This window comes from Tupaia chinensis, unplaced genomic scaffold (assembly GCF_000334495.1).
Source record: "Tupaia chinensis unplaced genomic scaffold, TupChi_1.0 Scaffold145870_1, whole genome shotgun sequence".
In the NCBI taxonomy this organism is placed as follows: domain Eukaryota; kingdom Metazoa; phylum Chordata; class Mammalia; order Scandentia; family Tupaiidae; genus Tupaia; species Tupaia belangeri.
In genome coordinates this window covers 5,357,887-5,378,847 of record NW_006205727.1, presented here as the reverse complement: position 1 = coordinate 5,378,847, position 20,961 = coordinate 5,357,887, and the positions used below count along the sequence as shown (strand labels likewise).

The 20,961-nt window shown below is 54.6% G+C and overlaps 1 protein-coding gene across 1 annotated transcript in view; it reads left to right on the top strand.

Annotated features, from left to right (window-relative positions):
- The window catches only part of RAPGEF3 (Rap guanine nucleotide exchange factor 3), a 25,460-nt gene extending 6,793 nt beyond the window's left edge, over positions 1-18,667 (top strand). The window contains exons 3-28 of the mRNA XM_006168575.3: positions 2,285-2,338; positions 2,426-2,532; positions 2,732-2,853; positions 2,999-3,167; positions 3,745-3,829; positions 4,130-4,190; positions 4,302-4,378; positions 4,562-4,708; positions 5,185-5,297; positions 5,584-5,672; positions 5,941-6,019; positions 6,223-6,373; positions 6,457-6,539; positions 7,166-7,205; positions 10,326-10,407; positions 10,751-10,897; positions 13,787-13,884; positions 14,366-14,491; positions 14,580-14,761; positions 14,983-15,073; positions 15,201-15,251; positions 15,707-15,794; positions 15,971-16,035; positions 16,451-16,505; positions 16,604-16,675; positions 18,252-18,667. Coding sequence (XP_006168637.1) covers positions 2,285-2,338; positions 2,426-2,532; positions 2,732-2,853; positions 2,999-3,167; positions 3,745-3,829; positions 4,130-4,190; positions 4,302-4,378; positions 4,562-4,708; positions 5,185-5,297; positions 5,584-5,672; positions 5,941-6,019; positions 6,223-6,373; positions 6,457-6,539; positions 7,166-7,205; positions 10,326-10,407; positions 10,751-10,897; positions 13,787-13,884; positions 14,366-14,491; positions 14,580-14,761; positions 14,983-15,073; positions 15,201-15,251; positions 15,707-15,794; positions 15,971-16,035; positions 16,451-16,505; positions 16,604-16,675; positions 18,252-18,370 — 2,553 coding nt within the window. The 3' untranslated portion in view covers positions 18,371-18,667. The remainder of the gene's footprint in view (positions 1-2,284; positions 2,339-2,425; positions 2,533-2,731; positions 2,854-2,998; positions 3,168-3,744; positions 3,830-4,129; positions 4,191-4,301; positions 4,379-4,561; positions 4,709-5,184; positions 5,298-5,583; positions 5,673-5,940; positions 6,020-6,222; positions 6,374-6,456; positions 6,540-7,165; positions 7,206-10,325; positions 10,408-10,750; positions 10,898-13,786; positions 13,885-14,365; positions 14,492-14,579; positions 14,762-14,982; positions 15,074-15,200; positions 15,252-15,706; positions 15,795-15,970; positions 16,036-16,450; positions 16,506-16,603; positions 16,676-18,251) is intronic.
- Positions 18,668-20,961: the final 2,294 nt, after the last annotated feature.

Below are 20,961 nucleotides of genomic sequence, written 5' to 3'. Positions count from 1 at the left end.
ATTCCTGCCCTTCCTCCCTTCCCTGGCCCCTCCTCCTCTTCATTTCCTGTCCTTAAGTCTCCAGGCTCCATGTCTGGCACTGGGCTGGGCCCCATGACCCGGGCAGGGATACCCTTGGGACACCTAGTGACTTCCGCCCAGCCCTGGTTCAGGCGCCTATGCACGCCAGGCCACACAGTGGCAAGATACCCATGCGGAGGGATCTGCCAGCTCCAGGCCTGGTTGGACCCTAGCTCGCCAGCCCTTTTTAGGGGCCTGAGTGCAGATGGGAAGGCAGCAGAGAGCTGCTGGTGAGAGGAAGGGGAAGGAAGAGGGAGGGGCAGGCATGTGGAGGCTGAGGGAGACCAAGGCTGTGAGCATTTCTGGGTAAACACTCCAGTATCTCTAGCTGCCTGGCTGTGTAAGTATCCTTGGCTGAGTTACTCAGGGCCCTTCGCCTCAAGAGTGTTGTTTCCTCATAAATTACAGAAGAAGGACAATGCCTCTCTGCTTGCTTCACAGCCCATCTTATTTCCATAAGCTGATGGAATCAAGTGGGTAGACATGCTTTGTAAACTGTGAAGTCCTGTGCCTTCGGGAGGGCCTGGAGAGGGCAGGACAGTCTGTCCAGGGACAAACTGCAGTTTCTGGGTGTCTGGAAATGAAGGGCTGTGAGGAGCTTTCATGGCCCTGGAGTCCCAGTTGGCTTCATTGCTACAAGGGGAGAAGCTAGTTGCATGCTGCTGCTATGATAATCCCTGTCTTCTTGAAACCAGCCTGCTGGGTGCCAAGGCCTTACACACTCTTGCAGGGCTCTGGACTAACAGCATCTCAGGCAAAAAGAAGCCTTCCAGCAAGCAGCCCCACCCCATGCTTCCTAGATGAATAATGACTCCTAACTTGTATACTCAGCTGTATGCCAGGCAGAGTCTTAAGCATTCATTATATATTAACTCATTTAACCCTCCAAAAGCACATAAGTTTGAATTATTAGTGTTTTATGGATTTTATAGATAAGGACACTGAAGCAAAGGGGGCTTAAATCACTTGATTAAGGTCACACTGTCAGTAAATAGAGGAAGAGGGATTTGAATCTGAAAGTCTGGCTCCACAATTTCTGTGTGTGTTTTAATTAATGTATTGTTATTCATGGAAGAGAGTACATGTGCATGAGAGAGAGAGAAGGGATGATACCTTCAACAAAATCTTCTTACACCATGATTCACTTTCTCAGCCTTCCGGCTTATTGGGGTGCATGCACCTGCGTGTTTTCAGGTTGATCTGGGATCCAGACTCCGGTCAGACGAGTGACTTCCAGCACTGTAGTTAGGTATACTACTGACAGCACCACCAAGGCTGGGCCTGAGTTTCTCTTTTTTATTTTTTTAAAGATTATCTATTTAATTATTATTATTTTAAATTTGCTGTAGGGCACATGCACTCAGAGAGACACAGTGAGAGAGAGAACGTGAGAAAGAAAGCCACTAGGTCTGGGACTCAAACTGTGGTGGTCCATGTAGGAGTCCAGCTCCTTAACCACCATGCCACATGCTGGCCCCGGATTTCTCTTTTTAACTATCATGCTGAACTGAGGCCCATGGAGCATCAGAGACATGACTGCGGGTCTGCATTTGGCACAGGTGTTCCCAGGCCTGCCAAGTTGCTCCCATCTGGCCTCTCAAAGGTCTTATCTCACATCTTTTTTTTTTTTTTTGGAGAGATTTTCACTGTAGGGCCCGTGCGCTCGCCAGACAGACAGAGAGAGACATAGAGACAGAAAGTGAGAAATCACCCCCCCAGGGGGGATGGTCACGCCGCAATCCCTTCTCCTCCATTCTCCTCTCAGGATCTTGGGCACGCACGCACACGCGCCCGGCGTGAGTTTTAAGCCACCGGGTCCGGGACACGAACCGCGGTCGACTACGTGGGAATCCAGCGACATAGCCATTACGCTAACTGCTGGTTCCCTTATCTCACATCTTCACACTCCTTCCAGCGCCATGGCTCCTATGCACCAGGGAGCCTGGCACATCTGGGCCCTAAGTAAGCAGAACTGGATTTTGGGTTCTCATCTTAGGGTGCAGTGCTGGGTCTGGAAGGAAGCAAAGGGTCTGGAGGTAGGAATGGCAGGGTAGGAAAGAGGCATCCTGGTGCTTAGGGGACTCTGGGAATTTCTATGTATTTGTTGAATGAATGGCTAGACAGATATATCTGGAGTTGGGGGTGAGGCAAGGCGGGCAGTAACAGGGAGTCCAAGGCTAGGCTGGAGAGCCTCACACTGACACCACTCTCTCCACTCCCTCAGACGCCACTCACCAACAGCGAGGAGTCCCTGGATTTCAGCGTGAGTCTGGAACAGGTACCAGCTGAAAGGGTGGGGTTGGGGGGAGGGGGCACCCAGGGAGGGGCCAAGGCCTGAGCCAGCCATGCCCTTCCTCCCTCCAAGGCCTGCACAGAGCGGGTGCTCAGGGCTGGGAAGCAGCTGCAGCGACATCTCCTGGCCACCTGCCCCATGCTCATCCGTGACAGGAAGTACCACCTTAGGCTCTATCGGTGAGTGGAGGCCCTGCCTGCCTCCTCCCACCCCCAGCCCATCTTCTCTCCCTTCCAGGCACCTGGACTTAGCTCTGCTTCTACAGAGAACTGGGCCCGGGGCTCAGGCAGGTGCCTTTCTGTTGGAGAGCCCCTTCTTTTCCCTTCCAACCGTCTTTTGATTCCCCTCTCCCTCCTTGTCCCCATCTGCTTTTCACAGGCAGTGCTGCTCTGGTCGAGAGCTGGTGGATGGGATCTTGGCCCTGGGGCTGGGGGTCCATTCCCGGAGCCAAGCTGTGGGAATCTGCCAGGTGCTGCTGGACGAAGGTGCCCTGTGCCATGGTGAGCCTGAGCCCCGGGTTGGGGCCAGGACTGGGCATCCTGGGAGAGGCACCAGCGGAGAATGCTGAGGGGTTGGTTTTGCAGTGAGGCCTCATACCCACATACCCTCTCCTCTTCTCCCCATGCCTGTGCTGCTGTGCCCCAGTGAAACACGACTGGACCTTCCAGGACCGAGATGCCCAATTCTACCGGTTCCCAGGGCTGGAGCCAGAGCCCATGGGAGCTCATGAGATGGAGGAGGAGTTGGTTGAGGCTCTGGCCCTGCTGTCCCAGCGGGGGCCCGATGCCCTGCTCACTGTGGCACTCCGCAAGCCGTGAGTGGGGAACCCTGCAACTCCAGGTCTCACACAGCACTCAGATTCTGTGGTTTCTCAGATCAACCTGTAAGGGGATCCCTGACTTTTGTTGCTTAGGAACTTTTGTTGCTGCTAGACCACCCCCGGCCCCTGGCCAAGTCTATTTCTTCCTCTATAAATGAGGTTGTTGGCCCAGAGCAGCTCCAAGGACCCTTCTCATTCTGAGATGCAGTCGTGGCTCAGAGAGGTTGGGCTTTGGAATCAGCAGGCAGGTCTGGGTTCAAATTCCAGCTCGCCCAGCTACTAGTTGGATGACCTTGAGCCTTCCCATGCCAACTTCCTCTTCTGTCAAGCAAGGAGAACAATCCGCACGTCATAGAACTCTTATGAGGGAGAGATGAAATAGCGCATGGAAAGTGCTCCAAGCAGCATCTGGCACCTGGTGACACCTGTCAAAGCTAGCCTGGGTTGATAGCAGTCAGGGTTGACAGGCCGTCAGACCCTGGGCCAAGCTTGCAGGGGTGGGGAGGGGCTGTCCCCCGCCTTGACCACTGCCCACAGCCATTGCGTGCTTCCGCTGCTGCTCTGCCCGCAGCCCAGGCCAGCGCACGGACGAGGAGCTGGAGCTCATCTTCGAGGAGCTGCTACACGTCAAGGCCGTGGCCCACCTCTCCAACTCGGTCAGTCCTGCCGAGCCCACCCTGCCCTTTCCCAGAATCTCCGCATCCTGCATTTTCCTGAGCTGCCACTGTAGGGCCAGGTCACTGTCCCCTCTTCTCCCACCTGAGGGCTTCTGGGATATTTCATCCAATACCATGTCCTCAAGCCCCCCACCCTTACCCCTGTCTTGCCTTGTTTCCCACCAAGTCCCAGCAACTCCTGGCCTGGCCCCATCTCCATCCCCCTGGCACTTTCAACTTGATTCCTTCACCCTGACCTGGCCCAGACTTGCTGCACTGACCCCCCTCACTGTCCCACAGGTGAAGCGGGAATTAGCAGCAGTTCTGCTCTTTGAACCACATAGCAAGGCGGGGACTGTGTGTAAGTTGGGCAAGGGTTAGGAAGGTGGGCACAGGGGCCTGGACATGGGCAGAGGCCAGGGAAGAGTGACAGATGACAGGAGGGGCCATGTCTGATCTGTGTTTTTCTCAGTGTTCAGCCAGGGGGACAAGGGCACCTCGTGGTACATTATCTGGAAGGGATCTGTCAATGTTGTGACCCATGGCAAGGTGAGTCCTTCGTCCCTCCCCGCTCAGCCCCCAGGGCTGTAGGTACTCCCTGCTCCATGCCCATGGGCAGTGCCTTTGCCACCCCAGAGGCTACTGATCCCCCATTTCTCCAGCTGTCCTCTCTGCCCTGGGTGTGCCCTGAAGGGGCTGGGCTGGGACTGACCTGACTGAGGCTGGCTGTAGGGACTGGTGACCACACTGCATGAGGGAGATGACTTTGGGCAGCTGGCTTTGGTGAACGACGCACCACGAGCAGCCACCATCATCCTACGAGAAGACAACTGTCATTTCCTGCGTGTGGATAAGCAGGACTTCAACCGCATCATTAAGGTGCTGCTGCTGGGGGTGGAGAGGGCAGGGGACATGGGACAGAAGTGGTGTGGGGTAAGGAGCAGGGACCAGAGAGCCTACAAGCAGCAGAGAGAGGCAGGAGATGGAGGTGCTTGGATACGATGGCTGGGAGTGGGGACCACGCCTGAGGTGTCAGAGGAAGTGAAGACAGTAGTACATGGGAGGCTCGGGCTTGATGTGGGGGACTTGGGGAGTGATGGGCTTGCAGAGGGGAGGGGACCAGAGTACCAAGGAGGCCATGGAAATGGTATACATGGAGAGATGGGTAAATGAGGGGCTCAGGCTGGGTGACGGCAGATGAGGGTTGTTAGAAGGGGTGGGGTTGGGGGGCACATCCAGGGTCTTAGCATTGAGCGGGGTGGGGAAGTGCTGAGGTTGCTTGTGGAAACCTCGTGGGCTCAGAGGTTCTAAAGCAGGAGACATGGTTGTGCTAAACGCAAGGTGTTGCTCCCCAGGACGTGGAAGCAAAGACCATGAGGCTGGAAGAACATGGCAAAGTGGTGTTGGTGCTAGAGAGAACCTCTCAGGGTGCCGGCCTTTCTCGCCCTCCAACCCCAGGCAGGAACCGGTAACACTCCCCAGGCTCCCTCACCACACCTTGTCCTGTCCTCCTCTCGCGTTCTTTTCCTCTGACTTTACTCCCTTTCCCTGTGTCATATCCCTGCCCTCAGGCCACCTGGGTGTGGAGAGACATTGAAGGAGTCAGATGCACTCCCTGGGTCAGCCTCCCTGTGGCCCCAAGATGAAATAGGGACGGGCAAATCAGGAAGAAGGCTATGATGACTGTCGGTATCTTTCCCACTATGGGAGTGGGGGTAGCAGTATGAGTGCTATAGGTTGGCTGTTTCTGCTAGGTATACGGTGATGTCTGGCACCCCAGAGAAGATCCTAGAACTTCTGTTGGAGGCCATGCGGCCAGATTCCAGTGCTCATGACCCAACAGGTAGGGGCAGGAGACACCCTGCCTGCTCTCTGACTCACAGGGTGGTCAGCACAGCCTGGGGAGGGGCAAGGCACCTGACCTCACTGGGTGCTGGCTGGGTCTCAGCAGCCAGTTGGCAGGAACCTGTGCCTTTGGCTTGGGTGGGACTGCTGTCACTGGTGCCTTGCTTAAGGTGGCACTTGGGGAAGGGATGCTTCAGCTGGGCACATAACTGTGCATAATAGACTTGGCCTCTGAAGCCTCCTCCTGCCTCTGCCCCACCCTACAGAGACATTCCTCAGCGACTTCCTCCTGACCCACAGTGTCTTCATGCCTAACGCCCAGCTCTGTGCTGCCCTCCTGCATCAATATCCTTCCAGCCTCAGAGTGCTGTCATATAGCAAGGGCAAAGGATGGTGTGTGGAGCTGATCAGCAACTGTGCTGACCCTGCTGAAGTACAGCCTTTGCCAGGCCCAGCTTGTCAGTGGGCCCTGAGCACCCCGCCCGTCCCCTGCCCAAGGTATGGTGATGGCCCTGGCTGCATGTTGTAGCTCCTTGACTGGTGCCCACCTTCCATGCGGAACCCGCAGGGGGCAGCGAGCAGGAGCGCAGCACCTACATCTGCAACAAGAGGCAGCAAATCCTGCGGCTGGTCAGCCAGTGGGTGGCCCTGTACGGTCCCATGCTGCACACTGACCCTGTGGCCACCAGCTTCCTCCAGGTAACTCAGAGTGAGGCAGAGCTGGGCTAGGCTGTCCAGGTAGACTCGGCTTTGCCATCTCAGTGCTTATTGGCTCTTCACAGAAACTCTCAGACCTGGTGAGCAGGGACACCCGGCTTAGCAACCTGCTGCGCGAGCAGTGGCCAGAGAGGCGGCGACACCACAGGTGACTCTTTGACTTTAAGCTAACTTGTCATATCCATGACTGGCAGTGCAATGGGGACTGAGAGTGTCTACCCTGGAGTCAAGCACCCAGCCCTAAATCCAGGCTGCTGCACTCATTCCAATTAGTTCTTATCAATGCCCTCACATCATGTGTGCATCCAGTCTTAAGCATCCATCCATTCTCATGCGTCATTCACTGTCATTCTCACGTCCTGAATGTAACTGCCGGTCTTACTTCCTCCAATGGGCATGTGTTTATTACTGAATACCTCTGTGCCAGTTCCTGCTAGCCCTGCTCAGTAAACTTCCTAGAGTTTACCTTCACATTCCCAGACTCCCATGGGAGAGCTGAGGTAGGGGGTGGTGGTGGTAGGGTGTTGAAAACTCACCTGAAACAGTGCCCCTTCTGAAATTCGGCCCATGTCTCTCTGTAACTCTTTCCTCTCCCCTGCTGGCCTTAGAAAAGAACGGAAACCAAGGTCCTGGTTTCAATGCCGGTTTTACCCCTCTCTGCAAGGTAACTCCTAAGTAGTGAGGTCAGGATGGAATCCTGAGCCCCTGGGCCTGCCTGCACCTGCCCCAGGGGTCCCTGGGCTCAGCTCACCCCACTTCTCTCTTGCTCCACAGGTTGGAAAATGGCTGTGGGAATGCATCTCCTCAGATGAAGGTGTCTGCCCTGTCACCTCTGCCCTGCCTCAGCTCCTTCCTCCTTCCCTTGTCCCTGCTTCGTCCCACCCTGAGGGGCTCTGCTGGGAAGGCTCCCACTCCCAGACATACCCTGGGCTCTGGGATGGGTTTATGGACCCTTGCAGCATGCAGTACTGGGGAGAGAGGCAGAAGTCTAAGGGGGCACTGCTCCCTGCCCCCACAGCTCTTGTTCTATTTGGGAGGTAATGTGGGCTCACAGTTGGAGGCTGGGGGACCAGAAACAGTGGCTGAGTTAGCCTCTGGGGCATGAGGGGTTTCTGATGGCCAGAGTTGTGGGAGCCCAGAGAAGGTGAGGCCCTTCCTTAGGGTCAGAGGTGGTCAGTGCCATTCCCAAGAGATAAAGGGGGATGAGAAGGCCACTGGAGTGGAGATTTGGTACGGGATGGTGGGAAAGGACTAGAAGGTATGTTGGGTTGAATGTGAGGACACAGAATCTAAATGCCTCACCTTGGCCTACTCGGTTGTCTGGCCCAGCGGCCTGTCCCACCACATCCCATCCCACCCTCTTTCTCACTGGGGACTCACTGGCAGTGAGTCTTCTCTTCGTAGGCCAGACTTTCCCCCTCTGGCCTTTACTTGTCCCTCAGCCTGAAACTTTCTTTCTCAGACTGTTTGCCTGACTGAATCTTTCTTGGTCCAATCTCAGCCAAAATGTTGGGTTCCCAGAGAGCCTCCTACCCTCTCCCTATCAAGAGTATCTCTCTCCTTTCCTCCCTCACCTAGGTTTACACGGTGCTTTTCTGTCTTTCCCTCTCTTCCCCCTCCTCTGCTCCCCTCCCCTCCCATCTTTTTTTCTCTTCTCTCTTTTCTTTTTTTTTCAGTTTCCAGAGATTGCATGTGCTATTCAGATAGAGACAGAGATAGTGAGAGAAGGAGAAACATGCCCTGCCCCCTAGTGGGATGTGGTCACGCCATAATCTCTTGTCCTCTGTTTTTAAACCCTGTTAGGATTTCAGGCATGCATGTATACACTCTTGGTGTGTTACAAGCCAGGCCATAGTCGGGCACGTTGGATTCAGCTCCCTTAACCACTGGCCTATAGAACTGTCCCTACTCTGCGATTTTTTTCAAAATACTCTCTCACCATGTGGAATTGCTTTCTTTATCTGTCTTGCTTGCTTATTGTTCATTAAAATCTGTCCCATTCCACTAGAATGACAGCTTTGCTCAGGAAGAGCCTCCACCTGTCTCCTCTGGGCTCACACACCGCCCTGCACATGGCTAGCACTTGAGAGCCAGCAGTCGTCCTTGCAGGCTAGAAACTGTGTTGTGGGCTGGTGACACGGATTTGGCTGTGAGAGCCACTCCTAGCCTGTGGGACTTGCAGTCCAGTCAGGAGCAGAGCCATTCAACAGTCTTGTGATGTGTGATGACAAAGTCTCCAAAAGCTGATTTGAAATACAGGTTCAGGGGAAGTGTCCTGGGGAGGTGACCTCTGCAGTTAACAGGTGCCAGTTGAGGAAGAAGAGAACTCCAGGCAGGCAAGCCCCAAAGGAAAGGGAGGCCGCAGGAGGGAACCCTGAGGAGGGAGGGCGAGAGCGAGAGCAAGAGGCTGGGGAGGTGGGAGAGGACAGGGCACACAAAGCCCAGCAGTTGTGGTCTGGGGTATGATCTCTGTCTTCAGAGCAATGCCAACCATTGCATGGATTTGAGTCAAAGACCGACAGGTTCTAATTGGTGTCTGGAACAGGTCAGCTAAAGAGCATGGGCTGTTCCTAGCAGACAATGACGGCCATTGAAGCCAAGCTCAGATGCGTAATCTCCTTCTGGTGAGGGAGAAGAGTCGGCCATTGTAGCAGATGAGGAGCAAGACCTTGTGAGCAGGTGGACCTGGGCTGTGAGCCTGGGGTGCGGGAGAATGAGTGGCTTCCGGGAGATCCATTTCAGAGAAGAACCCCTAGTACAAGATGACAAGCTAAGAGGAAGGAGGGAGCTAGAGCCCAGGAGAATGGCCTGGAGAAGAGTGGTCAGGGGGGCAGGATGAGGGCATGTGAGAGGCGTGCTGAGGTTGGGGTGATGGGTCATGGATGTGGAAGGACTGGGAGCCATTCCAGGGCTTGGAAGGGAGTTCAGCACTGAAGTCACCTGTATGCAGGTGGCACATGAGACCGCAAGGCTCACTGAGGATGGCTCTGGGAGTTGGAAACCCAGGGAAGAATGATGGACTGGGCCCGGAGGAGCCGCTGCATTCAGAGCTGGAGGAAGAGCATCAGGACCACAGCTGAGAACAGTAGTGGCTGCTGGGAACCTGCTGTGGGGTTTGATGTGGTCATTGACACAGTGGTGTTGATGGGTAAGATCCCAGGGAGGACCAGCCACATGGCCTAGTGGTTAAGGGAGCCCGCATGACCAGCTGTGGTTTGGATTCTGGGCCCACTGTCTTAAGAAATACCCCAGGTGCTTGTGCATGCTTCCCCAAATCCCAACAGAATGGAGAATGGAGAAATGGAGAAGAAGGTATTGCAGCATGACCACTCTCCATTGAGGAGTACTTTCTCTGTCTCAGTCTCTCTGTCACTCTGTCTCTCTTTCTGGTGAGTGCACACACCCTCTGGTATTTGAAACAAAATAAAAAGCACAGAAGGAGTGAGGTACAGGTTAGGATTCCAGCTTGGCCACGCAGCAGCTGCATAGCCATGGACATCTCACTGAACCTCTCTGGGCGTCATTTATCTCATTCATACAGTGAGACTAGCAACGCTTTGGCAAGAGCGGTCAGGACTATCTAGATACTTAGAGCAACTCCTGGCTTGTAGCAAATGGGAGGTGAAGGAAGGGAAGGAAGAGAAAACGAGGGTCAGCATCTGACGTGTGTTCACATTAGCACGTCTCTGGCCTGTCTGGTGGGCAGCGGGGATGGGGCACATGCAGGGGTGCAGTGGCACCTCACCCACCCTCAGACCTGTCTGCCTCTTCGGGAGCTTTGGTGCTGGGCGCCTTGCCTAGGCTCAGGTTCACCGCAGAGCCTCTGGCGGTGTGAGTGCTGTGCGGGCCCCATGCTCCTGGCCGCATGGCCCCCTTCCTGTTCCCTCCTGGCATGTTCCCCTGCCTCCTCAAGCCTCACACCTCTCCCTCTCAGGCCCGGAATGTGCCTGCTTGGCTTCCCAGCCAGGACGAACCTTTCTCCAGCAGCGCCTGTGCCATCCGAGTTGGGGACAAAGGTTGGTGGTCTGAGCCAGTCTGGTCAGGCCTAGCCTGACACTTGCACCCCACTGTCTCTGCCTCCTGTGTTTTGCTGTGGTCACCCTTGACCTTGGGGTCCCTGGGCTGAGGATGGCATGCTGTGTTCCCTGTGATCTCTGCTCCAGGCCGCCAGGCACTTCGCATCCCCCTCCTGGGCTCAGCGCCTCACCACCCACTCTGCACACTTATCCACCAGCCTTTTCCCTCATGTCCACTTTCCTTGCTTCTTGGGTCCCCTCACTGCTGCTGCTGCTGGCCTCTCCCCCCTGGGTGGGGAGACCAACAGCCCCTCCCATCGCTCAATCCCGTCTTCCTCTCCAGTACCCTATGACATCTGTCGGCCTGACCACTCGGTGCTGACCCTGCAGCTGCCCGTCACGGCCTCGGTGAGAGAGGTGATGGTGGCGTTGTCACAGGAGGACATCTGCACCAAGGGGCAGGTGCTGGTGAAGGTCAATTCTGCAGGGGGTGAGTTGTTTCTGGACAGACCTCAGGGAGGGTGCCCCCAGACCCACGCCCAGATTGTCTGATAAGGTTATCCTCATCATCCTCGGCCTAGATGGGAGGTTGTCCAAAATGCTTTCTGTGCAGTGTATAAAAGTACGGAGCGTGGAGTCTGTGCCTGCGTTCGATACCAGCCTTTCAGCTTGCTAACCGTGTGACCTGGGGCAGGGTGGTAACCTCTCTGTTCAGTACCATCATCACTGAGATGGTCATAGTGTACCTGTGTCCTAGAGGAACTGTGATAATTACTTGTTTAAAGTGTTTAAAATGGTGCCTGGCACCATGAGGTGCCACATTAGGACTATCTGCCCTTCTTAGATAGTCATTTAATCCTTTTAAGAATTTTTATTTGACTTTATTTATTTATTTATTTAAATTTGACCAGGGAGAGAGAGAGAGAGACAGAGAAAGAGAGTGAGAGAGAGCAAGCAAGTCACCAGGTCTGGGGCTCAAACCTCAGTCAGCCATGTGGGATTTCAGTGTCCTTAATGACCACACCACCTGCCAGCCCTATTCATTTCCTCTTAATAACAATCCTTGGAGATAGGGCCTTTTATCCTTTTTTAAAAAAAAATATTTATTTAACTTTATTATTATTTTAAAAAATTCGCTATAGGGCACATGCACTCACTAGAGAGAGAGAGGAGGGAGGGAAAATGAAGAAGCAAGCCTCTAGGTCTGGGGCTCAAACCGTGGTCAGCCATGTGAGAATCCAGTTCCTTAACCACTGTACCGCCTGCTGGCCCCAGGGTTTTTATTCTGTTTTCAAAGAAGCTCAAGGGGATGAAGCAAGTTCCCCAAACTCACACTGCGAAAGTGTAGCTGGCCTTTGAATGTATTGTTTATTTATTTCATCATTCAGCAAACGTTTTTTAGGGTCAGCTATGGACCAACAATGTGTGAAGAGCTAGCGTTACCATAGTCAATTAGGCAGACCAGCTTGTTGGTTACAAGTGTAGACTGGGAGGACCAGCAGATGGCATAGTGACTATGTCGCTGGACTCCCATGTAGTCGACCACGGTTCGAGTCATGGACCCGGTGGCTTAAACTCAGGCCACGTGCATGTGCGTGCATGCCCAGATCCCGAGAGGAGAATGGAGGCAGGGATTACGGCATAGTCATACCCCATGGGTATCACTGCCCTAGTTATGGGTTCCCCATGGGGGGGGTGATTTCTCACTTTCTGTCTCTCTGTCTCTCTCTGTCTTTCTGGTGAGCACACTGCAACCTATAGCAGAAACCTCCCCCACCCACCCAAAAAAAAGCATGGACTGGGACTCCCAGAACTATGCTGGAATTCCAGACCCTGCTAACTAGCTGTGTGATCCCAGGCAAGTTGCTTAACCTCTCCAAGCGTCCATTTTCTTGACTGTAGGAATTGTAGCTATCACTCAGGATTTCTATGGCTATGAAAGCACTTAGCACAGGGTGTGCCCCAAAGCCAGCAGTCAAAATATGGTGGTATAAGGATTACTGAGACCTGTCTTGAGAGAATTTGGGATATGAGAGACCACTGCTGTCTGCAAATGGGATAGTCCTGGCAGCTGGAGTCCAGGGTAGGTGGGAATTATCACATTCAAAGAATTATGGCAAGGAGTGGAGATGAGAACCTGAAAACCGGTTCCCTTCAGGAGGTAGGGAGAACCCCAGGAGGTCACCTGTGGGCTCTGCTCTGGGAAGCACTGTCCTCTGGTGGCCAGCCAGGTGAGTTGCAGTTAGCCAGAGGTCATTTTTATTGAGACCCTACTATGTGCCAGGCGCTGTTTAGGGCAATGAGCATGGACCATTTCTCTTTTATTTTGTGAGACATTTTTGCTATAGGGCGCGTGTGCTCACCAGGAAGACAGAGAGAGAGAGAGAGACAGAAGGTGAGATGTCACCCCCGAGGGGGGATGGCCATGCCATAATCCCTTTTCCTCCATTCTCCTCTCGGGATCTTGGGCATGCATGCACACGCGCCCGGCGTTTAAGCCTCCAGGTCCGGGACTCGAACTGAGGTTCACTATGTGGGAGTCCAGTGACATAGCCATTGGACCAACTGCTGGCCCCTGAGTGTGGGCCATTTTGATTGATACTCAAGTCAGTAGCCAATATTTTATTATAACTTCCCCTTCCCTGCTGTGTATATAGTTTATACATTTTAATAAGTCATATACATTATTATTACATTAATAGTATTTGAAAGCTACACAAAAATAGGAATGTAGAAGAAATGAAAAAAAAATACATTGGGTTGTCGGGAAAATCATGACACATTTTTGCATAGAAAAACAGAAAAATATGTTATGGTGTCCCTGACAACCCAGTACATAGAAAAGCAAATATTTTTCCTAAACTCACAGATGCTCTTGTCTACCTTACTTGGGAGGCTACTGGTCTAGGGACTGGAGACTCAAACATAACCAAAAACACAGTACCAGTCCACAAGGAGCTGATGAAAATGAACACTAAGACTTAAATAAGGCATTTCCCAGTTTTCAAAGGGCTTTCTGTGTGCATTGCATCCTTATAGCCACTATGTACATTGTTCTATTTGACATGTGCAGGAGTCAGGGCAAGTCTCATTGTCTCCATTCCACAGTGAAGGCGCTCAGGCTCAGGGAGTCCAAGCCTTGCCTTCCTGTCTCACGAGGCATCCCTTTTGGTCCTGCTCAGTGTGCTGCCCTGGAGGGCGAGTGGTGTGGGTGTGTGGTATGTGCACCTGTGCCCTTAGAGCACCTGCCTAGGACTCCAACCCCACTGCTGGGGGCAAGGGCTTCCAGCCTCCCACTCAGGGCCTTCACCCTGGCCTCCAGCTGGTCCTTGGCCTCCCTCCCTGCCCACACCCAGCACAGCCTATGCTTTCTTTCCAGATGCCATTGGCCTGCAGCCAGATGCCCGTGGTGTGGCCACATCTCTGGGGCTCAACGAGCGGCTCTTTGTTGTCAACCCGCAGGAAGTGCATGAGCTGGTAGGGACCAGGCAGGAAGCCAGGGTCCAGGGAGGAACCCTGTTCTATGGGTGGCAGGGATGGGTTCTAGGGGAGGATCACAGCAAGAAGGAGGGGCCTGGCTCTGGCTGCTGCTGGGCCTTTAGGGGGAGATGAAGGAGTGGGTCTCAGCTGATGGGGGAATTCCAAAGATTGGGGTGTGGCAGCACTGGCTGGGAGTTCCCATAGAGAAGAGGAGGACCTGCCCTAGTTATGGGTTCCCCAGGAGACAGGATCCTTAGAGGCAGGGTCCCAGCTCTGGGGAGCTGACAGGAAGACACTTCCTTGGGAAGCCCCTTCCTACAGTTGCTCTAGTCCCTAGAGGCCCCGTCACTCCCTGCAGTACCCCTGCCTCCCCAGCACTGCTCCCACCCAGGGCCAGTCTGCCTCCAACCCCCTTTCCCCACCCCATGCCTTTCTCCTGGATTTCTCAGGCACCTCCTGAGCACTGTCCCTTCTGCAGACCCCACACCCTGAGCAGCTGGGGCCCACCGTGGGCTCTGCTGAGGGGCTGGACCTCGTGAGTGCCAAGGACCTGGCAGGCCAGCTGACAGACCACGACTGGAACCTCTTCAACAGCATCCACCAGGTATGGGCTGGCAGAGTTGGGGGCAGGGCACAGGTGCTGGGGACACCTGGCCTGGCCCCACCAACCTGTCCTGCTGCCCTTCGCCCAGGTAGAGCTGATCCACTACGTGCTGGGTCCTCAGCACCTGCGGGATGTCACCACCGCCAACCTGGAGCGCTTCATGCGCCGCTTCAACGAGCTACAGTACTGGGTGGCCACGGAGCTGTGTCTCTGCCCCGTGCCTGGCCCGCGGGCACAGCTGCTCCGGAAGTTCATCAAGCTGGCAGCCCAGTGAGCACCATGGTGTGGGTGGGGTACGTGGGGGAGTCCTGGGGCCGCCTTTTCCTAAGCCCCCTCCCTGCTCTGTGTGTTGCCATATCTGCCACCCTCTTTGTTCCTGAGCCTCTGGAGCCTCTGCCTGCCCACCCCTTCCAGACTGTCAGGCCTGGCTGTCGTCTGGGGCTGCGATGGGTATGGCTGCTCTCCTGAGCGTCTCTGTGTCTTCTCATAAGTCTCAAGGAGCAGAAAAACCTCAATTCCTTCTTTGCTGTCATGTTTGGCCTCAGCAACTCTGCCATCAGCCGCCTGGCCCACACCTGGCAGGTGGGTGCAATGAGGCGGAACCCAGCCCTGATCATCCCCCTGGCTGTCCTGTCGGGGTCTGGGAGGCCTGTGGCTCCCCCTGCCCCCCGCCCCCAGCAAGGGCCCCCCCCCTGCCTGTCTTTCACAGCGGCTGCCCCACAAAGTCCGGAAGCTGTACTCGGCCCTTGAAAGGCTGCTGGTGAGTGCTGGGCTTGGCCCTCTAAGGTCCTGACTCTTGGCTTCTCAGCAGCCCCTCTCTCTGTCCGTGGCCACATTCCAGGTTACCAATGCTGGCCCAGGGCTGATGAGAGGACAGAGACAGAGAGATAGAGTGTGACAGAGGGAGACAAAAACAGAGAGAGAGAAGGACAGGCAAAGATTTTAACAAGGAAGCCCAGGCCCCTGTGACTAATGGTCCTGAAGTTTCCATGGGGCTAATCAGAGGTCAAGCGAGCCATATGCTGGCAGATTGGCCTTGACAGTACCTTTAGGCCCCTCCCTCCTGCCACTTGCCTCCTGCTGAGAACTGGGGCTGAGGACAGGCTGAGCTGGAGCTCTGTTGCTGTGGCTGAGGGGTGGACGTTTGCTTGTGCTGGGGTCGAGAGGGTTACGGTGTACAGGGCCCTCCATCCCTCACTGGTTTCTTCCCTTCAGGACCCCTCATGGAACCACCGAGTATATCGACTGGCCCTCACCAAGCTCTCCCCTCCCATCATCCCCTTCATGCCTCTGCTTCTCAAAGGTAATGGGACCCACACTCACCCACCCGACACTGTAAGTGGTCACAGCTGCAGTGCAGACGAAGATGAGTTAGAGCTGGAAGCAGAGTTAAGGCATGAAGACAAAGGATGGTGGCATTAGAGGGCTTGTGAGGGCGAGGAGTTTTGGAACCTATGAGCAGAGCCTGTTTCTTTGCAGACATGACCTTCATCCATGAGGGCAACCACACGCTAGTGGAGAACCTCATCAACTTTGAGAAGATGGTGAGTGCAGGGAGTGTGGCTGGGATGGGGCATGGCCGTAACCTGGGAAGAGGGTGGGGTGAGAGGTGGCCGACACTCGCTGTCCATTATGGGTATGAATGCCCAGGTTAAAGAGCCCCTGCCTTGCTCCAGTGCATGCCGGAGGGTCTGCTCTCTACTGGAGGCCACTGGGTAGCAACCTCAAGTATCCTATTGTTCAGAGAGAGCACCTGCCAGCCGTCTTCTCCAGGCCTCTCCTGACCTTTGTCTTCTGTCCATTGCCTGGTCCCTGCTGGCCTCTGGGTGTGCTGGGGTGAAGCAGCCATGACCCTTTCTCCTACAGCGTCTAGTCTACAGAAGGAAGTTGATAGGGAGCTTGTCCACAGGGTGGAGTTCTTTTCTGCAGCCTAATCTCACGCCCTGATGTTGTCCACAGCGAATGATGGCCCGAGCTGTGCGGATGCTGCACCACTGCCGAAGTCACAGCGTCGGTGAGAGGGCGGGTGCCCCGGGGTGGGAGCCCTGCCATGTCCTCCATGAGCCTCCTGCTTGACCTTGTCTCTCTGACTCCCACCTCTCACCCCACCAGTGCCTCTCTCACCACTCAGAAGCCGAGTTTCTCACCTCCACGAGGACAGCCAGGTGGCGAGGATTTCCACGTGTAAGTGGGGCGAGGGACAGGGTGCTAACAGCAGCCAGCTGAGGCTGGCGTTTCCCCCAGCACTCGCCATGTGGCAGGCTTGGAGCCAGGCACTTACGGGCATGATGCTGCTAATGCTTCAGAGCACCTCCACGGGTAGGCCATGGTGCCATCTCAACTCAGGGTGGGGAAACAGGCGTGAGGAGGAAGGAAGTGCTGAGGCCATGCAGTTGGGTAGTGGTGGAACTGGAGCCCAAGCCCTCCGACGCCACATCTGGATTTGTTCCACTGGACCACGGGGAATGAAATGAAATGAATCATTACACCACATGCTTCCCACTGTCATCATTGGCCTTTTGCTTTATTTTATGTATTTATTCTGATGATACTGAATACTTCTGGACTCAATGCCAGTATGAAAACATTGATAATAACTTACAGTTCTCCCTGCCACCTGCCTATCCCCACCCAGGACATCCATTGTCCTGAATTTTGAGTTATTCATTTGTCTTTTCTTAAGAATTATGAATCTAATTTAATTTATTGTATTATTATTTTTTATTTGCTATAGGGCATGTGTGCTCACGAGAAACAGAGAAAAAGTGAGAAAGCAAGCTGCTAGGTCTGGGACTTGAACCATGATTGGTGGCTTGGAGCCAGGCACTTACGGGCATGATGCTGCTAATGCTTCAGAGCACCTCCACGGGTAGGCCATGGTGCCATCTCAACTCAGGGTGGGGAAACAGGCGTGAGGAGGAAGGAAGTGCTGAGGCCATGCAGTTGGGTAGTGGTGGAACTGGAGCCCAAGCCCTCCGACGCCACATCTGGATTTGTTCCACTGGACCACGGGGAATGAAATGAAATGAATCATTACACCACATGCTTCCCACTGTCATCATTGGCCTTTTGCTTTATTTTATGTATTTATTCTGATGATACTGAATACTTCTGGACTCAATGCCAGTATGAAAACATTGATAATAACTTACAGTTCTCCCTGCCACCTGCCTATCCCCACCCAGGACATCCATTGTCCTGAATTTTGAGTTATTCATTTGTCTTTTCTTAAGAATTATGAATCTAATTTAATTTATTGTATTATTATTTTTTATTTGCTATAGGGCATGTGTGCTCACGAGAAACAGAGAAAAAGTGAGAAAGCAAGCTGCTAGGTCTGGGACTTGAACCATGATTGGTCATGAGGGAGTCCAGGATTTCAGCAACCACGCCACCTGCTGGTCCCTCATTTAGCTTTTAAAAATGGTCTTATCATATAGGCACGCACACACAGGCACATCCTAGGTATTCCTTGTATATTCTATTTATGTATTAAGACAAATGTTCTTTAGTTTGAGTTGAATCTGAACTTACTGAGAGTAAGATGCTGCATGTGATCTTAAGGGTTGCTCTGAACCATGGTGCCATTCTGTCCTGGCATCCTGTGTGTGGGCAAGGCCAGCAGTCTTTGGGGACTGGTGATAAGGAGCAGCAGAGAGGAGGGCAGCAGAGGGCAGGAAAGCTAATGGGGCTTCGTGGAGGGGAAGAGATGGAGTCTACAAAGCAGCAGTGGTGTCTTCTGACTACTCTTCTCTGCCAGGCTCGGAGCCGTCCCTGAGCACCCGGAGTCCGGCCAGCACCTGGGCTTTTGTCCAGCAGCTGAAGGTCATCGACAACCAGCGGGAACTGTCCCGCCTCTCCAGGGAGCTGGAGCCATGAGGAGGGGCTGGAGCTGGAGCAGGCACTTCCTGCCAGGAAAGCCAGGGCATGGTGTGCCAGGAGGACTGGGCTGGCCGCAGCTGGGCAGGGCTCTCTGCAGAGTGGACTCAGGGTTCTGGAGCAGGCAGCATGGAGGCAGCCATCCCCTGTGATGACTGGTGGCCAAGGAAGATCTCCGAGTAGAAACGAGCCGGGGCCCGAGGCCAAGGAATGGGGGACAGTGAGGCCTACGAGTGGGTGGGAGAGCTGAGCAGAGCCGGCTGGGACTCTGTTCAATAGAAAGCTCTCTGCACCAGGTTTTTTCCAGACTCTGTGCCTCACGGCTTTGTTGTCCAGCCGTCACCAGGTCCCTGTGGTGTTTTCATAGCGGAATGAGAGAGAGAGAGAGAGGGGACTGCATGTGTATGGCATGTGTGTGTGGCTGGGGAGGGACAAGGGTGGGATAGGGTGTCCTGCTTTTATTTCCACAGCATCTGAAGTAAACAGCTGGGTGTGGGCAGGCTGTTCGTTGGGAGTGGTGGTCCCTGAGGAGCGTCATTGTTACCATAAATTCACAAAGATATGTGTGTCAGAGGCTACCCTGTAGGGGTGTAGCACAGAGGGCAGACCCCACCCTCTGGGACCACTGTAGGGGAGGGGCCCTGCCAGAGAGGACCCTGAGAATCTGCCCAAGAAGGCCGATGCTACCCAAATGTGTCTCCCAGGACCCCAGCCTCAAGGCCTGCTGGAACCTAGAGCCCCTAGCAGTGGCCAGCCAGGAGACTGCTCTCCGGGTGGTGGTGGGACTACTGCAGTCCAGATGCAGTTAGCATCTTCCACCCTCCTACACAGTCCCTGTTCCTCAGCCCTCGAGCACATCTTGGCCTGCGGGGTGGTGTTCCTGGTGAGCTGAGGTTCCCACCGTGGCCAGTGCTACAGAAGGTGCCCAGGCAGCAGCTTCTGGGGAGAGCCAATCCTTTGCTGAGGCCTAGCAGGCTTCCAGGGCACCAGGATTTGTCCTCAGTGAAGCTGTTAGTGAGAAGTCCCCTCTCCGTGCTCCTCGAGCACATGCTTGGGGACCAGCTCCTGTGGCTGAAGAGCGGGGTGTGCTCCCATCTCTCTGAGTGAGTCTCCACTGTCTGGAGCCTGGCAGGTGTTGGCACATGTTCTGGGATGACTCCTGGGAGGTATGGAGGCAGCAGAGCCTTAGGGCACCTGGAGGAAGTAGGCTTGTACTGGAGGGAGAGCCGGTGGCTGGCTTGGCCTCTGCACTTTGTCACCAGGCATACCTGCCATGACCCCCCGCCCACATTGCCTACACTGCCAGACTCCTCTCAGACCCAAGGTCATGGACACATGCCAGCTGCTCTCAGAGAGGGTCAGAACCCAGGCAGGCAAGAAGACATGCTCAGAGTGGGAGGATGGACCCAGGGAAGAGCTCACCCAGGGTGAGATCTGAGTAAGCCAGCTGACAGTTATCTGCCTCATTTCCTCATCTGTATGGGTATGATAATGATGGCCATCCAGCCATTAGTGACGATAAAACTGCAGCTCCTGCCTTCCAGCAGAGGTGACAGCCACAGGCGCTTCCGTGTCCTTATCCTGATGCGGGGCAGCAGCCGCACCTTGAGTGAAGTCTCAGGAGAGACTGAGGTGGAACCCCATACAGGGGTAACTAAACCAGTTCCCTGGCTTGGGCAGGGATGGGCATCATGGGTGGGGATGGAAGACCGTGGACATGAGAACTTCCAGAGCTCAGCCATCGTGACTTGAGGCCCAAGCCCTGGTGAGTCGGGAATCCCAGCGGCTTTCGCTTCTAAGACCACTGTCCATCCTTTTGGCAGAGGCCAGACCAGCCAGCTGTGGCCCATCGTCATCCCTTCAGACTCCAGGGCGAGACCAGCCTGGTGACACAGCAGGAGCCAAGCGTGACATGCTGGTGATGCTGGTGTTCACCACCAGTGTTTCCCCTTTTCTTTGGACACACCTGCGTCCTGACAGAACTTCCCAGTTACACACGGATCCCTTTCTGCCTTGGACTACCCTGTAACCCCAGCTGCCTCAGGCCCCTGGGAGACATCTTTTTTTTTTTTTTTTGAGAGAGGTTTTTGCTTTAGGGCACTTGCGCTTGCCAGACAGACAGACAGAGACAGAGAGATAGAAAGCGGGAAATCACCCCCCAGGGGGGATGCCACACCGCAATCCCTTCTCCTCCATTCTCCTCTCTGGATCTTGGGCACGCACGCACGCACATGCGCCCGGCGTGAGTTTAAGCCACCGGGTCTGAGACTTGAACCACAGTCGACTACATGGGAGTCCAGCAACATAGCCATTATGCTAACTGCTGGTCCCCTGGGCAAGACGTCTTTAAGCCCACTGGGAGAGGCTATGCCAGGTGTCAGGGCCCAGGCAACAGGAGGACACATTTGGAGTGGGAGAAGCCAAGATGGGACCAAGGGCGCCAGGTCACCAGAGGGGACAAAAGGCTGAGGAGGAGGGAAAGGCCCTGATTATGGTGGCCTGGAGCTCAGAAGCCTGTTCTGTCTCTCCTGGTCTGAGTGAATAGGGGACATCCTCTCATGCTCCCAAACAACCCAGGCTGTGTGCAGGGG